Source organism: Haliaeetus albicilla, chromosome 2 (assembly GCF_947461875.1).
Source record: "Haliaeetus albicilla chromosome 2, bHalAlb1.1, whole genome shotgun sequence".
In the NCBI taxonomy this organism is placed as follows: domain Eukaryota; kingdom Metazoa; phylum Chordata; class Aves; order Accipitriformes; family Accipitridae; genus Haliaeetus; species Haliaeetus albicilla.
In genome coordinates this window covers 48,502,220-48,520,764 of record NC_091484.1, presented here as the reverse complement: position 1 = coordinate 48,520,764, position 18,545 = coordinate 48,502,220, and the positions used below count along the sequence as shown (strand labels likewise).

The window sequence follows — 18,545 nt, the reverse complement described above, 5'->3', positions numbered from 1 at the left end:
AAATCTGTCTGCGAGACATCTCTGATAATTTCTTCAACACACTGATAAAAATTAACTTCATAGCAACTACTCTGTGTATGCTGCCTACAACTATATTTTTTGTGAAATACTATCTAGAGGAAATATTATCTGAACTTTTGTTCATTCTGAAAATTCAAAAGAAAAACATTTTTTACAATACTGGACCTCTGCATCCACTAACCAGAATTGGTTTCTGCTGGTGATTCATAAGCATTGTATACAACCCTGTACACTCATCCTGTTAAATGAGAAAATTAGAGTAGGAAATGTACTAAACTATGCACATCAGTGGATGTATTTAAACCAGCTTCAATGGCCAGTGCTACATCTTGCCTGTTTTCATTATCTTGCATATAAGTGCAATAGAATCTGACAGGACCATAAAGACATGTATTGTGAATACATGTCAAATGCTCAAACCCACCAGCATACCATTTCATCTTCTTGATTAAAGTATTGGTAGAAAAATCCCTGCTATATATCAGAAGACCCATGTGCTTTGCACTTACCCAAGGCGTAGTGTGACGGAGAACTTCCTGAACAGGAGAAACCCAAAGAATAATAACAACCACCACCACCACCCACGAATAGGCCACAGGCACTGTTTGTGGACCATCTTCTCTGTCGTATCTGTTCTTACTAACCTCCTATTTTGAACGAGAGGGACTTTGTGCTATTCACTTCTGTGCCCAATAGACTTGTAACTGGCAAGCTCCTGCTGAGTCCCCCTGCCAGGGCATACGCCCCCCTGCCCCAACGGGGTCTGCTATAACCTGTGCTCCTCTCTCACTCTGCAACTTTTGCTGCTCAAGTCAATCTCCGCTTCCCCACCTGGAAACGCTGGGGAGGGGAGACAGATCATCTCATCTTGCTTAGGCTGCTTGATACGGTACAACACACACCTCTGCCAATGCTCAGATATCTCTCAGCCATACTCAGAGATGAATTGTTTTTCATGTAACATCTTAAGACCTGGTTGATTCCTCAGGGAAAATATTACGGGCTTCCATAAAGAGGTGCAAAGAGGAAGCCACGAGTAGTGTACAGCAAGTTTCCATGCTATGCTAACTAAATTCCAATGCTACCACAGGGCTTTCTTGCAAGGATAAATCCTGGGGAACAAAAATACTGAGCAACAATTCTGCTTCTGTAGCACAAACTGTTATTCGTTGTTCTTCATTAATAAGGCCATTTACAGGCATACTGTAGTCCAATTATCATGCATAATTGACCATAATTAACCATAGGCATGAGACATTCTTAGATTTTCCCATGAATAATAGGAATATTGCTGTCAAAGAAAAAAATATATTCAAGTATATATCTTATTACTGGCTATGAAGGCATGAATACATTACTCCTCTTTTACAGCTTTATTTCAGGGAAAATAAGTCATATATAAAATAAAACCAAAGGTGATCTGACCTTCAAGGGCAAACTTTGCTGTCAAAAATCTCAGAAACATCCCTTTCATTTCTCCCACCGATCCCTGATCATCAGGCTTTCCTCTGTTAGACATCGCTGTGAAATCCAGTTTGTGGCGATGGATAGGAAACTGGGAGTACTTGAGGTTTTCCGAAAATAAGCATGTTGATACATACCTACACTGCTGCAGTGTATAACGCCTTACCCTCCCTCAAAGCTTTTTTTTTTTTTTGCACTGTGATTAAAAGAAGAGCAAAAATAAAATCTGTGCTTTCAGAATGATTAAAGGTAATGAGTCAGCCGTGAGTCATGAGTGAAGAGAAGGTAAAGGGCTGTTAGAACAGAAATCACAAATGCTGCTACTTGAAGCAAAGGAGTAATGCTATTATCTTCAAATAACAGGCTCATGACCTCAATGCAGACAGACACCAGCAAAAGACATGATCACACTCAGTAAGTTAATAGGCTATTTTTCGATCTAAAAATTGTAGGTCAACTGTCTTCCTGGCAAACATTTCTATAATTGTAATTTATGTGCTGATAAGTACTTACATTCAAGGTTCGTGGAAAAATGTAAGTAGCAGAAACACCACAAATTCCATAGTGTTTAAAATGTTCCATGATTTTATTTATTTATTTAATCTCTTTTTAATCAAACATTATTACTGCTGGGCTGCCTGCCTCTGCCACACTAAAATCAGCAGGTTAGAAAACAGTGCATAAAAACTGTAATAGTACATCCCGAGACAGAGAGAGACAGTGACAGCTAAAGCACAGCACTGAAGGGATAAGTAACTAGAAGGAATTAATAGCACAGAAACAGGAGAGGGAGTAGAAACTGGGAAAAGGACAGTGCTATGTTACTGAAATGGAAATAGAAAATGAATCATTAGAGGACACTGGGCAGACATATATGAAATACATAAAGATAACATTAACAATGTATGAGCAGTGTATTGTGTGTTTTGAATACTAGAAGAGCCTGTTGACTCGTAGGAACAGTAAAGAAAGTAGTCACCTTTAGGTAAGTATGTTCAGCTCTCATCTATTAAAATAAAATAACGTATTTGTGGATATGAAATATGCCATTATGTACCTCCACACATAACAAACCTAAAGCAAGACAGGAGAGGATTTTTTTTCAAAGGTAAACACATACGAGAAAGAGAGAGAGTGACAGAAAAATGGGAAGAAAGAATGAAGGAGGAAGCATTAAAAATATAGCAAGGGGCAGAGGGGGAGGGGAAGGATTCATTTTGTATCACTTTTCTTTGCCAAACCATAAACACAAGGACACTCAGCAGTTCATTCTTACTCAATGTTTCCACATTTTTCTGCTGTTTTCCATAGGTGGGGCAAAAATGACAAAGGACCAAGCCAAGTTTTCCATTGGCCCTGATATTAATATGGAAGTGCTTCTCCAGTATGTGAGATATCTTATTTTTGCTTTCCCTTGTGGTTTGTATCTGAGTTGCAAACTCAGTGTTTCTACGCTTGTTTCCTCTGTAGAAATAGAAAATCCTGAAGTCCACAGTACATCTCCTGTTTGCTTTGCCCAGAACTGCTGGAGTGACAGGTAAGACGACGTACTGTGGCTGAGGTCTGAGCGTGCTGAGAGTTACTGAGGGTTGTGGGCCCTCAGAGAGCCAGCTCTGTGGCCCACTTTGTTTTAATTCCGAACTGAACAGGTCAAACACCAGCAGGGAACCAGGAAACCCAGCAAAACACTGTCTCGTGGCCATTGTATATGCCTATGATGGAACCACAGGTTTTATGGAAAAAGGATAGACCAAGAACAGTTTTTTCCCATTCAGCATTAGCAATCCCAAGTGTTTAAAAATCATGAGTCAAGCCTCGTGTAATCACTAGGGTGGTTTAAAAGGGAAAATATTTGAAAATGTCACCCATTAAAATCTTCTTTTTGCCTCTTAGATTTTGAACCTTCTATAGCTCTTGTTTTCAGCAGTCAGAAACATTTATTAAAGAAAGCATATAAGTGTATTAAAAAAAAAAAAAAGCAGCAGTCACAGGATTCCGGGAGCCAGAGTTTTAAGAAAATCTTCAACTATAGGCAACATATTTTGCATAGTATTGCAAGATGTGGCAATGCTTTGCTTTGAGCATTCTCTGAGAGCTATTGCTCTTCTTGATGAACTCCATTGCTGAGCCATAGCTCTTTTTATCACAAATTAAAGAGCAAAGAAGAAAACTCCGAACAACTGTTACCTTCAGTGCCATTCAGCTTAGTAGTGCCTAATCACATGACATAAAATCCTGAAAGCTCACAGAAATTTGTCTGTAAAAAGGAAGTTTTAAAATATCAGATCAACCACCTCCTCTTAGATAATGGTTTAGGTAACAACGTCCCTAACCCCACAGCCTTGAGAGAAAACTGGAGATAGGAAAGACAAGAGAAAGCACCTGAGCCCTTTGGATCTGGTACGCATAGTTTACAGCTTTAACTGTTACCATTTATCCATCAAAGGACTCTAATTTTAATATAACACAAAGAACACCATGTTAGCCACTTACGGGAACAAGTAATTGTGCAACTGCGTTACTCTTAATTAATGCACCGTACCAAAGCTTGAGTTGCAGTAAATATTGCATCATTCTTGTTTCCATACGGGTAATGCTCTGCCCTGATCGTGAGGTCAGAAGCAAGTTTTTCAGTGATGTGAATGGTGCAGGGTCAGGTCTCAAGCGAACACAGATCAGCTGCTTACTTCTGGGTTTTCAGTAACTTGATATTGCTGTGTACAGAGTCCGGGAAAGGCCATGTGTAGGGATGTGACTACAACAGCTGGGAAGAGCAGGGGAAGTCACTTTTTTTAACACTTCTGCTGAAAATAAGTTCTGTTTATCTACATTTTTCCCCCAAGGTGTGCCACTAGGGAGTTTAATGACAAACAAAACCAAAAGGAAGTCTTAAGCAATACTGCAAATATTACAAAATTTATTTATGAGGTTTTTCCCTTAGACATGTGACACTGGGGTTTTAGGCTGCAGAATATTTTTGTTTCCAGAGACATGAAACAGTGGCTAGTTTATCTGTATTTTTTAATTTATTTGTAGGCAACTGATAGTGACTAGAATGAGAAACTGGTGATTTACATAGAACATCTTAATCTGAATTTACTTTTGAAATCACATTCCTTTCATTACTTCATGTAAATAAATGACATTCATTAGGATATCTTTAAAACTAATTTAATTCAGATCTTCATTATTGTCCTTCCAAGACTGCAGATTTTTAAATGCAGAAAATGTTAATTTTTTATCCTGTTCTGTCTCTTTGAAGGATTTATTTTGATAAGGAAACTGACCTTCAATATGACTCTTTGTTATGTTACTTAGTCATTATATTAAACTGACCTCAGAATATTCCTGTGAGGTTGATGTCACTATTACAAATTTTGAAAATATAGGTACACTAACTTAAGTGTCACATAAGTCACATAAGAAGTTTGTAGACTGTGTTGTACTTCTGGAATCAGATTCTGTCATTTTCTTAAATATCCTAGAATCGCTTCATAAGGAAAAGATCCCAAAAGCAATAATTTGATTATGGTGAGAGACACCATCAGTATTGCCATCATCCCCATTCCACAGATGGGGAAATTCAGGCAAAGAGATGACAAGTTTTGGTCAGAACTGGTAGTACCAGAGAAAGCTCCTGGCTGTCACACCGGTGTGTCAGTCATGAGATTATATTTCCACTCTGGAACTCAGAGGCATGTAACTGTATTTATCCATTTCTTAAAAAGACATTGGAAGCCTACCTTGTTGTGAATAAAAGTTTGAATTAAACTTCTCAGCAAGTATCTAAAATCTTATTTCTTCTAGGTTTTTCATGGGCCAGTTTTTTCATTATTTTTCATTCTCATTATGTAAAGTGAAGAAGATCCACAAGTCTTCTATTTAAACACACCTTCAGTTTAGGAAGGTATTATCCTTACTTTGCATCCCAGGTATTAGTACCTCTAATCAAACTAACACCCACTTTCTCAGTCAAATATTTCAAGGTCTTCGAACAGAAAATGATAGGCACAAGGCATCTGATACACAAATGGAGTAACTTAAAACTTGGGTTTCAAAATAAAAATTTATATAAAGTTAAGGTGATACTATCACTAAATATTGGATCAATTTTATTTCTATAACATTATTGTGTTTCTGACAATTTATTGGAAATATCCAATTATGTAGACAGTGGCATCTGTTACAGTTAGAGGCTGAAAATATGGGTTAATTAACAGTAGGCTATCTGTCTAAATCTGAGATGTCTGTTAGCATGTCATTAACACCTTAAAGGAAAATGGAATGGGAAAAAAAAAACAACCCAAACTTAAATCCATTTTTTAATCCAGGTATTATTACTAGTTTGAGGCATGCAAGACAGCTTACATTTTTTAGCTACTTGACTTTAAGCACTTCTAAAAGTCTTGGAGCCAAATAAAAAGTTGGAAGAGTGTGAGGAAAGAAAAACAACCTAGCTCTAGTATTTTTGCCAGTCCTGCTGTTTGGAGACTCCCTTTACCATTTGTATTTAATTTTCCTATCTTAGTACAAACCATCTTTCCAACAGCTCCTGAAAGACAAGACGTGCATCTCCCCTGAGATCACCCCAGCAGGAAATTACCAGAAATTAAGGGCCCAGCCTTGCAAATATTTTGTCACGTGAGTAACATTAGTCAATGGGATACCCATATGTAAGTGCTGGCCTGATCAGTATCTAAAGTTGGCAGCTACAGGTGTACTCCTTAAATAATTCAGTCTAAACTGTAAGTCTGCATTATACAACATATACATCAGCCAATTTTATTGAAGATGTTTCAACTCATACTAGTTCGAGTTATTTTATCATGCTGTTTTTAATAATTTTCTTGCCTCCACTACTCATCCTCATGTAGCTGTATGTTATGAACACCGAATTGGGCATGACATTGAGATTCTAGTGTAATGCAATCATTATGGAAAAACTGACATTCACATATGTTTATGTTTAGCCTCAATAGGAAGACAGTCAGTCACTTTATACCAGGTTACAACAAATATGATTTTAATTATTCCTCTTGTGAAAAATACTTTTCACCTATGATTGCTACCAAAATCACTGCAAAAATGCAATTTGTTTTACATGGTTTCTAAGACTTTGTAATCCTTTGAATGTAAAAATATATGTTGTGAACAAACATTTTATTTAAATTGGAAGGAAATTAAATATTTTTTTAAAAATCAAATAAAAATGAATACACGTCCTAATGAATCTTTCAAATTTTCATATGAAATCACAAACCTCTCCTATCATAAGTAAAATGATTGCGATTCAGTAAGATTCATGGCTGATTAATTCCAAGGAACTTAGAAGGTTATTCCAAAGTGCTGCTTCCATAATTAGTGATGTTAGAACTGCTCTTTCAGTGATGTTTATCTTTGGATGAAGTGATCCGCTTCATAATTTGGATTCCCCAGAATGCAGCGCAGAGGGAAAACAAGACCTACAACACAGAATTTAAAATGAGAAACATAAGATAAGATTTTTTAAATTATACTTGTCTGCAAATATAATGAATGGGTGAAAACCAAGAGCTCCCAAATAGAAAACTATACAAGAATTCTAGGCATACTGATAAGTTCACTTTAGGAATGTATGCTTTCTTTTTTCTATTACTCTTTATTGTGTACATTCTTGTTTGAATTTGTTCTTTCTGAATGGTACCAAAACAAGGTAACTGGCAAAGTCTGCATGACCTTCCTTACTTTGTAATTGAGTTTGGATTTGGAGTACTCAAAGTCATATATAAGAAGACAGGACAATAATGACACCAGCTGTGACAGAAGGTACGTGCAAAAAAGTTAACTGTTTTTTTGACAAATGATCTGAAGAATGCTGACATTGTAAATTGCATGGTAGGGTACAAATACCCAAAGTAGACTTAAAGAGAATCTATGGCAAAAGAAGTGTTCTGGCTGCAGTACAATGGATCAGTACTTATTCCCCAACCTGCTATTTATGATGAGATATAAACCAGACTACAGACAACTTAAAGATGTAATACTCTTTATCTTGTTCTTGGCTCTGTGCATCTTTTTTTTTTTTTTTAGTCAGTGAATTTTAATGAGATATCTAATTTTTTATTTTTAATTAGTTTATTTGCTGGAAACTGCTTTGAGATGAGCAGGAATACTTGCAGTGTGAAGTCTAATTCAGGTAATAGCTTTGTCCAAAAAACCAAGAAAGAAAGACAAAAAGTGTGTGCACATGTGTGTATGTGAAATTTTGTATTTTAAATTTTCTGAAAGAAACCTATGTCTTTCATGTAGAAAATTTTCTCTAAATTAGAAAATTGCAAAATTAGGGCAGTTGTTATGGGTTACTGAAGTAAGTGAATTTTTTTACTGTGAGTTAAACAAAACTTTCCATTTATACTGAAAGATATTTTGTTCACGTGACTTTTTGTTGATTTGAAGGGACAGAGAAAATTGAAAAGAAAATTAATTTGGGGGTCAGGTTATAATAATTCTTCTTTCAGGTTAATCTGCAATCAAAAGGTACTGACCAGGAGAGCTCCAATTTTAACATTAACGTCATTTAACATTCAACATTTAACAATGCATGGCCCAAAAATCTACTTCTGTCCTCATCTACACAGTCACTCACTGAAGTACATGAGAGCTGAGTGTCCAATATAAATAATAAATGACCATAATACCTCAAAGGTACTCATTTTGCACTCACTGAAGGGAATGTAATGGGATCAGGTGTGATCCCTCTCACAACCTATTTGGGACATGTACAGGCTTCATGTAATCTATACATTAACATACTTTGCAGCACAAGATGGAAATAACACAATGTATCAATAAGTACAATTCCAAAGAAAAAAAAAATCCAGTCCCCATTAGACCAGTATCAAGACAAATTCTATTTAACTATTTTCATTGAAGGCTTTAATTCTACTTGAGCAAGGGTATGCTGTCTACTGTGTTTAAAACTTCTGATGGCACTGTTGGTGCTGTAATTGTAGTCCCATTTGTAAGAAAGCCTCATAAAATTCTCACCAGAAGACTTACCTACAAGAGTTTCAGACCTTTAGGTATGAAAGATTTAACTTCTTTTTTTTTTTTTCCCTTGCATTATCACAAACACTTTGTAAAACTGCATAGCTCTATTTTACAGCTATGGAATGGAAAGACTTTTTAAGCAGTGCTGCAGGCACACACTGTCTGTGTTTTGTGAGATGTTTTATTTCTATGCTGAGATGACCCATAGAAGAAAATCAACCACAAATAACTATCTGTATTTCTGATTTGGCTGTTATGTAATTGGGATGAGTGTGAATTGTGACATACATAAAATGATGACTTACATATAACATGCTCTTACTGTGGAAAAATTCTTTGTCGAGCTATCTCCGGAAACAGATCTTATCCACTTGTCATAATTAGTACGTCTCTGACACGTTACTAAACTCCTTTCATTCCTCACCTCAGAAAGATCACTCCTATTCCTGGAAGATGCATTAAATATAGAAGTATTTCATTTTCAGAAGAAGCACGTTTAAGCACATTTAATGACTGAAGTGCAGGGCATTTGTAGGGGATTAATGACTGCTGGGAGATGATGATCACCTGAAGAAGCACAGCCATGGGCCATTAAGCCCCAGGAAATGTCCTCAGCTAAAGATGGTTATTGCTATTATAGCCCCAAAATGAAAAAAACATCTCAGGTGAATTTTTCTTTTAAAATGGAGTGGTGCAGTTTTTTCTTTCTTAATTAAATTCTTTATTGTGAATTTCTTAAAGCATGCTCAATACTTGTGGGGGCTTATTTCAAATTGCAGTTATTACATCCAGAATGAAAACCTACATACTGCACATTGTGGATCTGCAGAACTAGTTTGGCTTCATGATTCTATAAAAGTATTGATTCACTGCCTATCAATGTCAGGACTGCCAGTACTCGATGGAAATAACGTATTCATGAAGCAATAAGGCTGCAAGGTTGTGAGGGGTGGGGTTTGAGAAAAACCCAAACATCAGGGAAAAAAATTAAGGGGCCACATCCTCCCTTGCATGACAGCCATTCTGGCTGGCTCTGCTGTTAGAATGCTGACCTACTCTGAACAGAGCCAGCTGTACGGGGCTACCAAGCAGAAACTTGCTGTGTAGGTTGGAGTTCAGTTTCTTTTGATTGCTACTGCACACTTTGGAGTTGCAGGGCTTGACCCACTTGAACAAATGGTGCGATCAGGTGATGTCAGCAATGGAAAGTCGAGACGATACGTGACAGAATTTTGAGCAGACAATAGTGTGGGCAGCAGGAAGCAGCAGAAGAGCATTCCACCAGGCAACCTGAACTACAGTTGACCAGTATTTTCCTAATGCCCTCGGGAAAACATATTTCCTGAATCCTATGTGCAGATATTTTGTATTTCCCGTTCAACTCCCTCGCACCCTAACAGGTTGGGTTTTGGCTTTGTGTGGTTTTTTTTTTTTTTTCCCTTTGCAGTTTCTAAATTATCATCACAGAAATTCTCATTCCTTGTTGTATTGTCCAAACCAACTAATATTTGACCTTTAATAAAAATATTCACAGTTTCCTAATTCAGCCAGTTTTGGAATAAAAAGATAGAGTTAAATAGTACACATTTTCTATTTTTACACCAAGAAAAGTTCCCCCACAAAGAATATTACATAAGAACAATAGTTTCACTTCTGTCTTCAAATGAAAAATTACTCTGGATAGTGGTCATATATAGAACAGCTAGGCCCAAAAGCAGAATTTCTCACAACCATATATCCAACAAAGTTAAATGCAAAATTTTGCCACCTTAATATAAGCACTTGTTACATTTACCTGTTGAAGTAACTGCAGATTAATTATACACTGTCCTTTAGACTGCTGGAAGAGGACAGTCCTCTTCCAAATATTTACATTACCTCCTTTCATACAGCCTTTCTACTTCCATACAACCTGTATTCTCTCTCTGAATAAGCCTACAGAAATGTAAATAACGTTATGCACAAGAACAAAGACAGCTTAAGTAACGGATTGACTGCAGGACTGAGTCTGCTCTTCACAGGAAACTCCCACTGGAGTGATCAAAGTTTATTAGGCTGTAGAGAACTTTAAAATCATTAGCTAAATTCAGGTACCCACTTCTGCATGATTAACTTTGTTGCTGATCACTAATGTTATTTTCTGCCATTTTCTCTTTTGTAATGGCTTTCTATATCTGAGTTGCCTAGACATAGTGTCTTTCCTCTTGCAGATTTCATCTGGATAGAATTAGAAGGCTTTAGATATTGGTGCAGAAATGCAGACCACCATCCAATGATAGCCCTGCTTTAAGTGGGGGGAAAGCTCAAACCACAACACCTCAGATCCTTTCCAACTTAAATCATTCAATGATTCTCTGATGTTTCTCAGATTCTGCCCAGACATGTTCACTCCAAATTTCACTGCAGAGACAGTCTGCAACTGTGCAACAAATTGGCTATGTCTGGGGTACAACACCATAGGAATGGGTGTGTTTATGATAGTGACTTCTCTGAACACCTCTGTGCTGGGCAATGTATTCCTAGCTCTGGAGAGGGCTTGGGAAGATCAGCACATCCACATACTTCATTAGGCTGGCTCTTCACATCATAAAGTGGACTTGGTACTGGCAAATGTGATAAACAATGAGCCCTCTCAATGTGGTGCTGAGTATTGTTTAATTGATACTGCAAATCAAACATGATTAAGGTTCTTTTTATATTCTTTATCTACAAATCTGGACACAGCTTCTTCAAATCCACCAGAAATCATTTCATACTATCAATATTAATGATAGAGTAATTTTTAGACTTTAGCTGAGAAGGCTGTGTCTGGGTAATGTAATTATCCTTTTCTAGTAAAGATGGAGATAATGAACTGATATAACAGTTAATAAAAAATACTAATATTAGTAGCAAAATGGTTGAATAAACTACTCCAGGTTTCACAAGTACCTACGTGGTGCAGTTTTCATTAATACCATCACTGTTTTCCGACTTCTCTACACAGGACTGCTTCAGGTGCTGAACTACACAGAGATAGAAAATACATGTCTCAGAAATGGGGAAAGAAGTTCGCTATTTCTGGAAGTCAGGATTTGGGTAATAAGTGCATGGATCTTCATTCTTAGTACAATGTTTGGAGATGAGCAGTCTGAGGCTAGTAGAGAAATGCCATGGCATTAACAGCAGATCCAGGAATCACTAATCTTGTACAGTGCAGGGATCAAGAAGATTGCACTAGCAAAAAAGCTGCAATAACAATACCTGGAAAGGGAAACCAAGAAACAAGAAGGTTCCTTCTCTGTGTGATGCTTTCCATATAGTTGGAAATATACGGAGAAGGTAGTGGGAAGCTGATTTTTTTTTTGTTGGGTTTTTTTTTGGGTTTTTTTTTTTGTGACGGAACTGTGGATAGAAGGGAACAGGGACAACTACGATAGTAGTGGCTTCACAGCATTTGCCCAAGATTTCTGTAAAAGTAGCAGGATGTTTGAAAATTCTCCATAATGGTTCATGACACACATTCAGACTATTGGTGCAGCACATACCTCACAGATTCAGCATGTCCCTGACCTAGAACAAGGTGTGTATTAAGAGACTGTTGGCACACAGGATTAAGCCAAGTATCTTCAACCCCCACAAAGCATATTGATAGTTCACTCATAGACTGGTTTCTTGCTACCATGATATACCTCATTAGTTTTATACTTCATTATTAATAGATAATGAGAAAATAATAGAGAAGTGATATATACATCTCCTTCCTATTCTGTTAAATGCTTTAAACATTCCTTCTTTTATTAAAATATGGTCTGAGACTCTAAAGCTAGATAATGTATGAAAACATAGGCTGCAAAAGCCCCCATACCTTAAAAGGCTTATATTACCTATCCAGGAAATACAAAGAAAGATCTGGAGAAAGGATATATAGTCCTCAGTTGCTTTCACAGCTGGGCACATCCCCACTATGAAATCAAGTGCACTGCAGAGATGCCTGAGCTAGCAAGGACATAAGCTGCTAAATCTCTCTCAGCACAGCACCAGGTTGACTCTGTCTTTCCTGGCATTGCACACAAGCTAGTAAGTCACATCCCTCAGATAAATACATGGGGATTTTTACACAGGCAGCACTATTACAGTTATATTTAGACCTAAAATGGCTTATGTGCATCCAGCATGGTATCTTGCATCACATCCTCCACTCTGGAGAAACCAGCCCACTACCTCTCAAATCACTTGTGTAGATATATGTATCCTATTGAACTGTTACCTATGAAATTCCTTCTCTCTTGGGTCACAGCATAATCCACAACCTAAGCACTAGGATTAGGAAGGTTTTACCTCATTCCCCAAAAGACAAAAAACCCCACTAAAGTCGGAAGCTTTGCTGTCAGTCATGTGAATAGGAACTCCAAGGCATGTTAATGATTACTAAATCTTCACCTTGCGATGAGCTAATGCAAGCTGGAAACAGTATCAACGTTATACTCATTAACATATACATCAACTCTCTGCATCTCTTCAGTATGAATTTGGTTTACAATATTTTACTGAAACATCTGAGAATACTTCCCACAGTGTTACCTAATGCCATCTATAAATTCCTAGATCATTCTAAAAATGTTTAGCCATTTCAAGTTGTCCCCAAAGTTAAACCCTGTTAAACAAAAAAAGCCACTTCAGCTGTTCAATGAACATTTAAAAATAACTTCTGGACCAAGTCTGTTTCATTGTTTTGCAAATACATTTAGAAAAATATATTTAGTAATTATAAATTGTCAATCGTTATCTGAGCTTAAAAAATTTCATAAAACCTGCAAACAAGATATACACTTTGTTACACATTCCAGAGCATAGTAATATTTTGGAATTTCTGTTTATTGTTCTTTCATATTGCCTTAGTTTCATTTTTGACAACACAGTACTGAAAAATAAGTTCAAAGATCAACACTTTTAGAAGATCTTAATTCTGAGTTTTACCTTTTTTATTTTAAATATTCTGCAATTTTTCACACTCCATTTTCCCTCAAAGTTGACAAACAACAGGCATGGAAATTTTCTCAATTATTATATTATAAATGAACAATTAAAAATAAAGCTTTCATAGAAGTTAAGGCGACAAAACTTACTCAATCTGTAAACATACCAGTTTAATCTGTTGCAGGTTAACAGGCCAAACGAGATTGAAAGAGTTATTAATAGCTGTTCATTGCAGAAATTAAATATTTGAGATAGTCCTGTCTCAGGTTGGCTAAAGCTGTCGAGTTTATTTTCTTAAACATTTAAACAGGAAATGTACCCACTGAGATGAAACATCTCATTTACTTTTATGCCTGTCAGCAGCTGTAGCATAATTACATACACCGAATTGCATCACTTATAGCTCAAACAAGTTGGAAGGTAAAACAGACATCTGCAAAGAACTATTTCACTTTATAAGATATTATTTAAATCATATGTAAAGAGCAGTTTAATCTCCCTTATTCAAGATATATGAAGCTCATTTTAGTTTAATCTATAGTTTACTGCAGAGATCTTATATTTAATCAAATTCAAATTGTTCTCTTAGGCTTAAAGAATTGAATGCCTTTAAATGAATTATTCTATGCAAGAAAGGCTAGACATGTATATTTCTGGGATAAGAGTAAGGGTATTCTTTTTATACAGTCATGGGTTTAAGAAAAGTTTAGGTACTGTACTGCTTAATCCTGCATTGAAGTAAGTTTTTACGTGAAAGATGGTACAAATTAATTTAAAGGAGTCCATGCAGAAGGGATGTCTCCTTTATGCTTGCATTCTTGCTTGAAAATACAGGAAAATTACAGCTACAGAAAAAAAAATGATTGTAGTTTGAACACAGAAGAAAAATTGCTAAACATAGCATTTCCGAATTCAGACTGGATATTACTTAGCTATGTAACATTCACCAAATAATAATAATTCAATCTCTTCAATCCCTTCTTTTTTATGTCAGTTTAATACAATACTATACTGACATTGCAGGAAAAATGTTAGGTAAGTCAGTGTCCAATCTCTCCATCATTAGCAGAGATAAAATATTGTATGTTTCTACACAGAGGGTTTCATTTCAGAGTGTGGCTATTGTGCGTAAGCACCCTGGCAGGGTGGTGAACAGAAACAAGAGCGCTCTGACAGCCTGGAGAGCTCTGACAAAGATGGGTGCAACGTGGAAGATCTCCACTCACTGGTATACTACATATCCTCTTGAGAGAAAGTTGACTAGCTACAAGCTCCAAAATGGGAATTTTTCCACTGGGGGGGGGGAGGGGCGGGGGCGGAAATCCCAGCCTTTAACTAGAACCCACAGACATTAGATCACTGACGGGAAAAACTTTGCTGCAGATGTTGAAAAGAAGTGATAGGAAAAAGCTGGCTACTGCGACTAATGGCAAATGTGAAAGAAAGGAATAAGAATGTGCAGAGAGGGATAAAACAATTGAGTGACAAGCAGAAGGGATTTCCAGCACAGTGAACAAACAACAGCAAAGTATTCAAGAAAGACAGAGGAAGATCAAGGCTAAAAGTCATTTGAGACAAAGATTGCTCTTAAAGCCAACATGTTGTAAGGAGAAATGAATCCTTTCATTGAAAAATGGAGAACATAGAAGGCTGTTCTCAGCATAAAAAAACCAAGCCAAACCAAACCAACCAAACAAAAAACCAACCAAAGAAAAAAAAAAAACCAATTTCTGAATGAAGGAAATGGGTTAATATTCATTGATACCATAAAGGAAAAATCTTGCCATAGAAGATACATGTCCAAGTTAAAGATAGACAGAACACACCCATCCTGCCAGCCAACCCTCTTTTGAGGCCAAAAGCAGTAAGCTATGCCTGTTTTTATGTTCCAAGGAGAAGAAAAATATGCTGAGGTCAGTCCAGCCCTCTGTCCATCCCTTTACATGGAAAAGTAGATCTTCTGGCTATTGGTGTCTCGCTTGCTTGCTTGCTCTCAAGACATTCTTCCTGTGTTCTGGCTTGTTGCTTCTATTTTTGTCCAGGGAAACTCCTATTCCCAAAACTCACCATCTTTCGATTATAGAAAAGTTGTTGTTATTGACATCAACCACAGATATATTCAAATGGGCTAAATCACTGACATTCCTACTCATTATGTCAAGCCAATGTAGTTGTATTATTTAATTAGCTCATAGAAAAAATAAATAAAATTAATGGAAGTGATCCATGTGACTTTCTACTAGGAAAACTAGGGGAATATGGTCCAAATGAAGTGTCTGTGTGGAGGGTACAGAACTGAGTGGAAGAAGAAACCTCCAGAAAGGAAGAATCAATTATTATATCACAAAATGAGAGGGAAATTAGAATTTAGATGAAAAAACAGGCACGTATATCACAACATTTCTAAAATACAGAAAACCTATGAAACATCTTTCTTTTCCCAGAAAACAGGAGGAGATTTCATAATAGTTTTTAAAAAATCTGGAGATACTGGAGAAAATGTGTAACTTAATAGAAATGGAAGATACTAGACTGAAGAGAAACCAAATACACAAATATGCTGTGAGGAGTACATCAGAAAGAACTGGAGAGTTGGAGCAGTTCAAAAACAAAACATGTCTCAACCATATGCCAGTATCAATGTGGAAGATATTAACAGAAGCATTTTATGTAGCCCACAGGTATTGATCCAGCCTACTGAAAAGTGATGAAGTCTTTAAGGAAAACATAGATAAGCTGGATATAGTCATGAAGTAGACAACAAGAATGATAAAAGGTTTAGAAAAGCTGACCTGTAGGAATGCTTGAAGCAATGCTACTGTGAATTCTTGAGGGGAAAAAAAAAAAAAGAAAAAAAAACCTCAGGAGGGGCAATAAGATAAATTTTCTGACATGTAAAAGAATAATACAAAACCAAAAGAAGATAATAAGCTACAGCTCAGGGTAATAAAAACAACAACAACAACAACAATTTTTTAACTAAAATTTTCATTAGATAATAGCTGGCTATAAGGATGGTGTAGCATTGGAATCAGCTATCTAAGGAAGCTGAAAAAGGTATGTAAATGGTTAGATAGGCATGTGTCTATGGTGTAGCTGTACTTGATCCTTTTTCAGTGCAGGCTCCCCACCAGCCCGGTATTTCTGTTTATTCAAAATGAATACAAAAGGACTCCTCACCTCTAACTAACATTCGCTAAGTTCTACTTTCCCAACAGTGGTTAATAAAGATGAGGCTGCTTAGCACATGGAACAACCATTACTTAGCAACTATTTTTTTGCAGTAACCAACCTTGTGCAAGACTTCACCAATTTCATTCTCAGATGCGGCTGTCACCTTAGTAAAAGGACAAAAAGCAGGATCTGCTGCTGCTTTAATTTTTTTTTTTTTTTCAGTTTCTGGCATTGGACAGGGTTGAACCTGCTTCCCGTCAGAGCAGTCATACGATTATGACATTTAGAGATCAGCTTGCGTTCGTTCTTCAGACGATAGCTGCAGACTACCGGCAGAAGCATGAGCTAGCTCAGCCCTATTTTATACTCAGCATACTCTCAACATCAAAACCATGGGACTGCATATTCAAAATAATTTGCCTTGAAGGATAATCAGAGTTACAGTAAAAGCCTGGGATGCTGGGGTATTCAGTCTATATTCTTTCCCATAGATTAGGCAGCGTATAGCAAGACACTTTAGTCTTTACTGCTCCTTAGCTGCAAATCAGATAATGATTCTGTTTCCCCAAAAAGGAGTTACTTTCCAAACCCTGTCTTAATAAAAACTAAGTTTCATTCACTACAGTAATGCTGAGAAGACAAAGGCATGTCAAAAAGGCACAGAGTTGGCCCTCTACGATTTTTTTCTTTCATATAAAAAAATTCTGAATTTGTGCCTTCTTTTATTTTAATCTCAACAATTATGTACTTGGATAAACACAACAGAAATCCTTAAAAATCAGATAACTGCAAGCGTTTCTTACATCGCTCCAGCTATTGAGCAATCTTAGTTCCATAACTCATGGCACTGACCACATGAAGAGCTAAAAATGGTGTGAGAATTTATTTCTGTCTCATGATTATGTTGGTTTTAAAAGTCAGAAATCACTATATAATTAACTGTTGCAGAATGTTGGAAAAAACACCAATCGAGGCTTCAGTTTTATAGAAATATATCCTTTTCTTAGAATAAGTTTTTGGGTTGATTTTTGGCCCCCCCCCATGTTGAATCCTAGATTAAAAAGGATGTTGTGCCCTAAATATGCTTGTCTTGGAAAGCCTACTTGGTATTGTTGTATTTGTATGTCAAAGGGAGGACTGAAGTCTCAACAATTGTTAACCTCTCCCATGGTGTGCTAATAAAAGGTCAGAGGCCCACATGTGGCTTGCAGCCTGGGGAATTTCTCTCAATGTTCTGCCAGGGATGGGACCGCCTGAACGGTTTCTCTCGTAAGTTTTAAGCCATAAACTGCATCCTACTTGGCTTGCTGTGCCAAAACTGGACCCAAGAGTATCCAGAGTCTTGGCTGATGGGAAAAAATGAGTGCTTCCTATGGAAGCCACAGCTGTTTTCCTGAGAGAGAGAGCACAGATGCTCAAATATTTCTCTACTTTCCGCTTCTGACTACCTGTTCTGGCAGCAGTTCCGAGAAAGGGGGAGGACAGAGGCAGGCATCCAGCTGCTTTCAATAAGCCTTGGCAGCACAGGTACTGATTGCCTAAACACTAAAAACGTTGAAAAAGGATTTTTTTCTGCATTTCAAACTATAAAAAAGGTGAGAGCATGCACTAATGCTCCCCATCTTCCCATCTTGAGCAGAAATTTAGTGATCAGGATAAAGACCTTAATTATGAAAGCAGAGACTATTTCAGGGAAAAAATGCTACTGCTTACTATTGAAAAGGTATCGCTCTTAAGAGTGTGTGTGTGTATCTATATATATATAAATATATGTACACAGAAATTCAAGCACATATATAAAATACATATACCCTATGCATTTTCTAAAAAGATTTGTTTCTTCCATCAGACTGTAGGCTGAATGTCATAATATGGTTTTGATTTTGAATTGTGGGGCT

At 36.8% G+C, this 18,545-nt stretch overlaps 1 protein-coding gene across 1 annotated transcript in view; it reads right to left on the bottom strand.

Annotated features, from left to right (window-relative positions):
- Positions 1 to 5,580: 5,580 nt before the first annotated feature.
- AGMO (alkylglycerol monooxygenase) overlaps positions 5,581 to 18,545 on the bottom strand; it is a 200,484-nt gene continuing 187,519 nt past the window's right edge. The window contains exon 13 of the mRNA XM_069774164.1: positions 5,581 to 6,947. Coding sequence (XP_069630265.1) covers positions 6,867 to 6,947 — 81 coding nt within the window. The 3' untranslated portion in view covers positions 5,581 to 6,866. The remainder of the gene's footprint in view (positions 6,948 to 18,545) is intronic.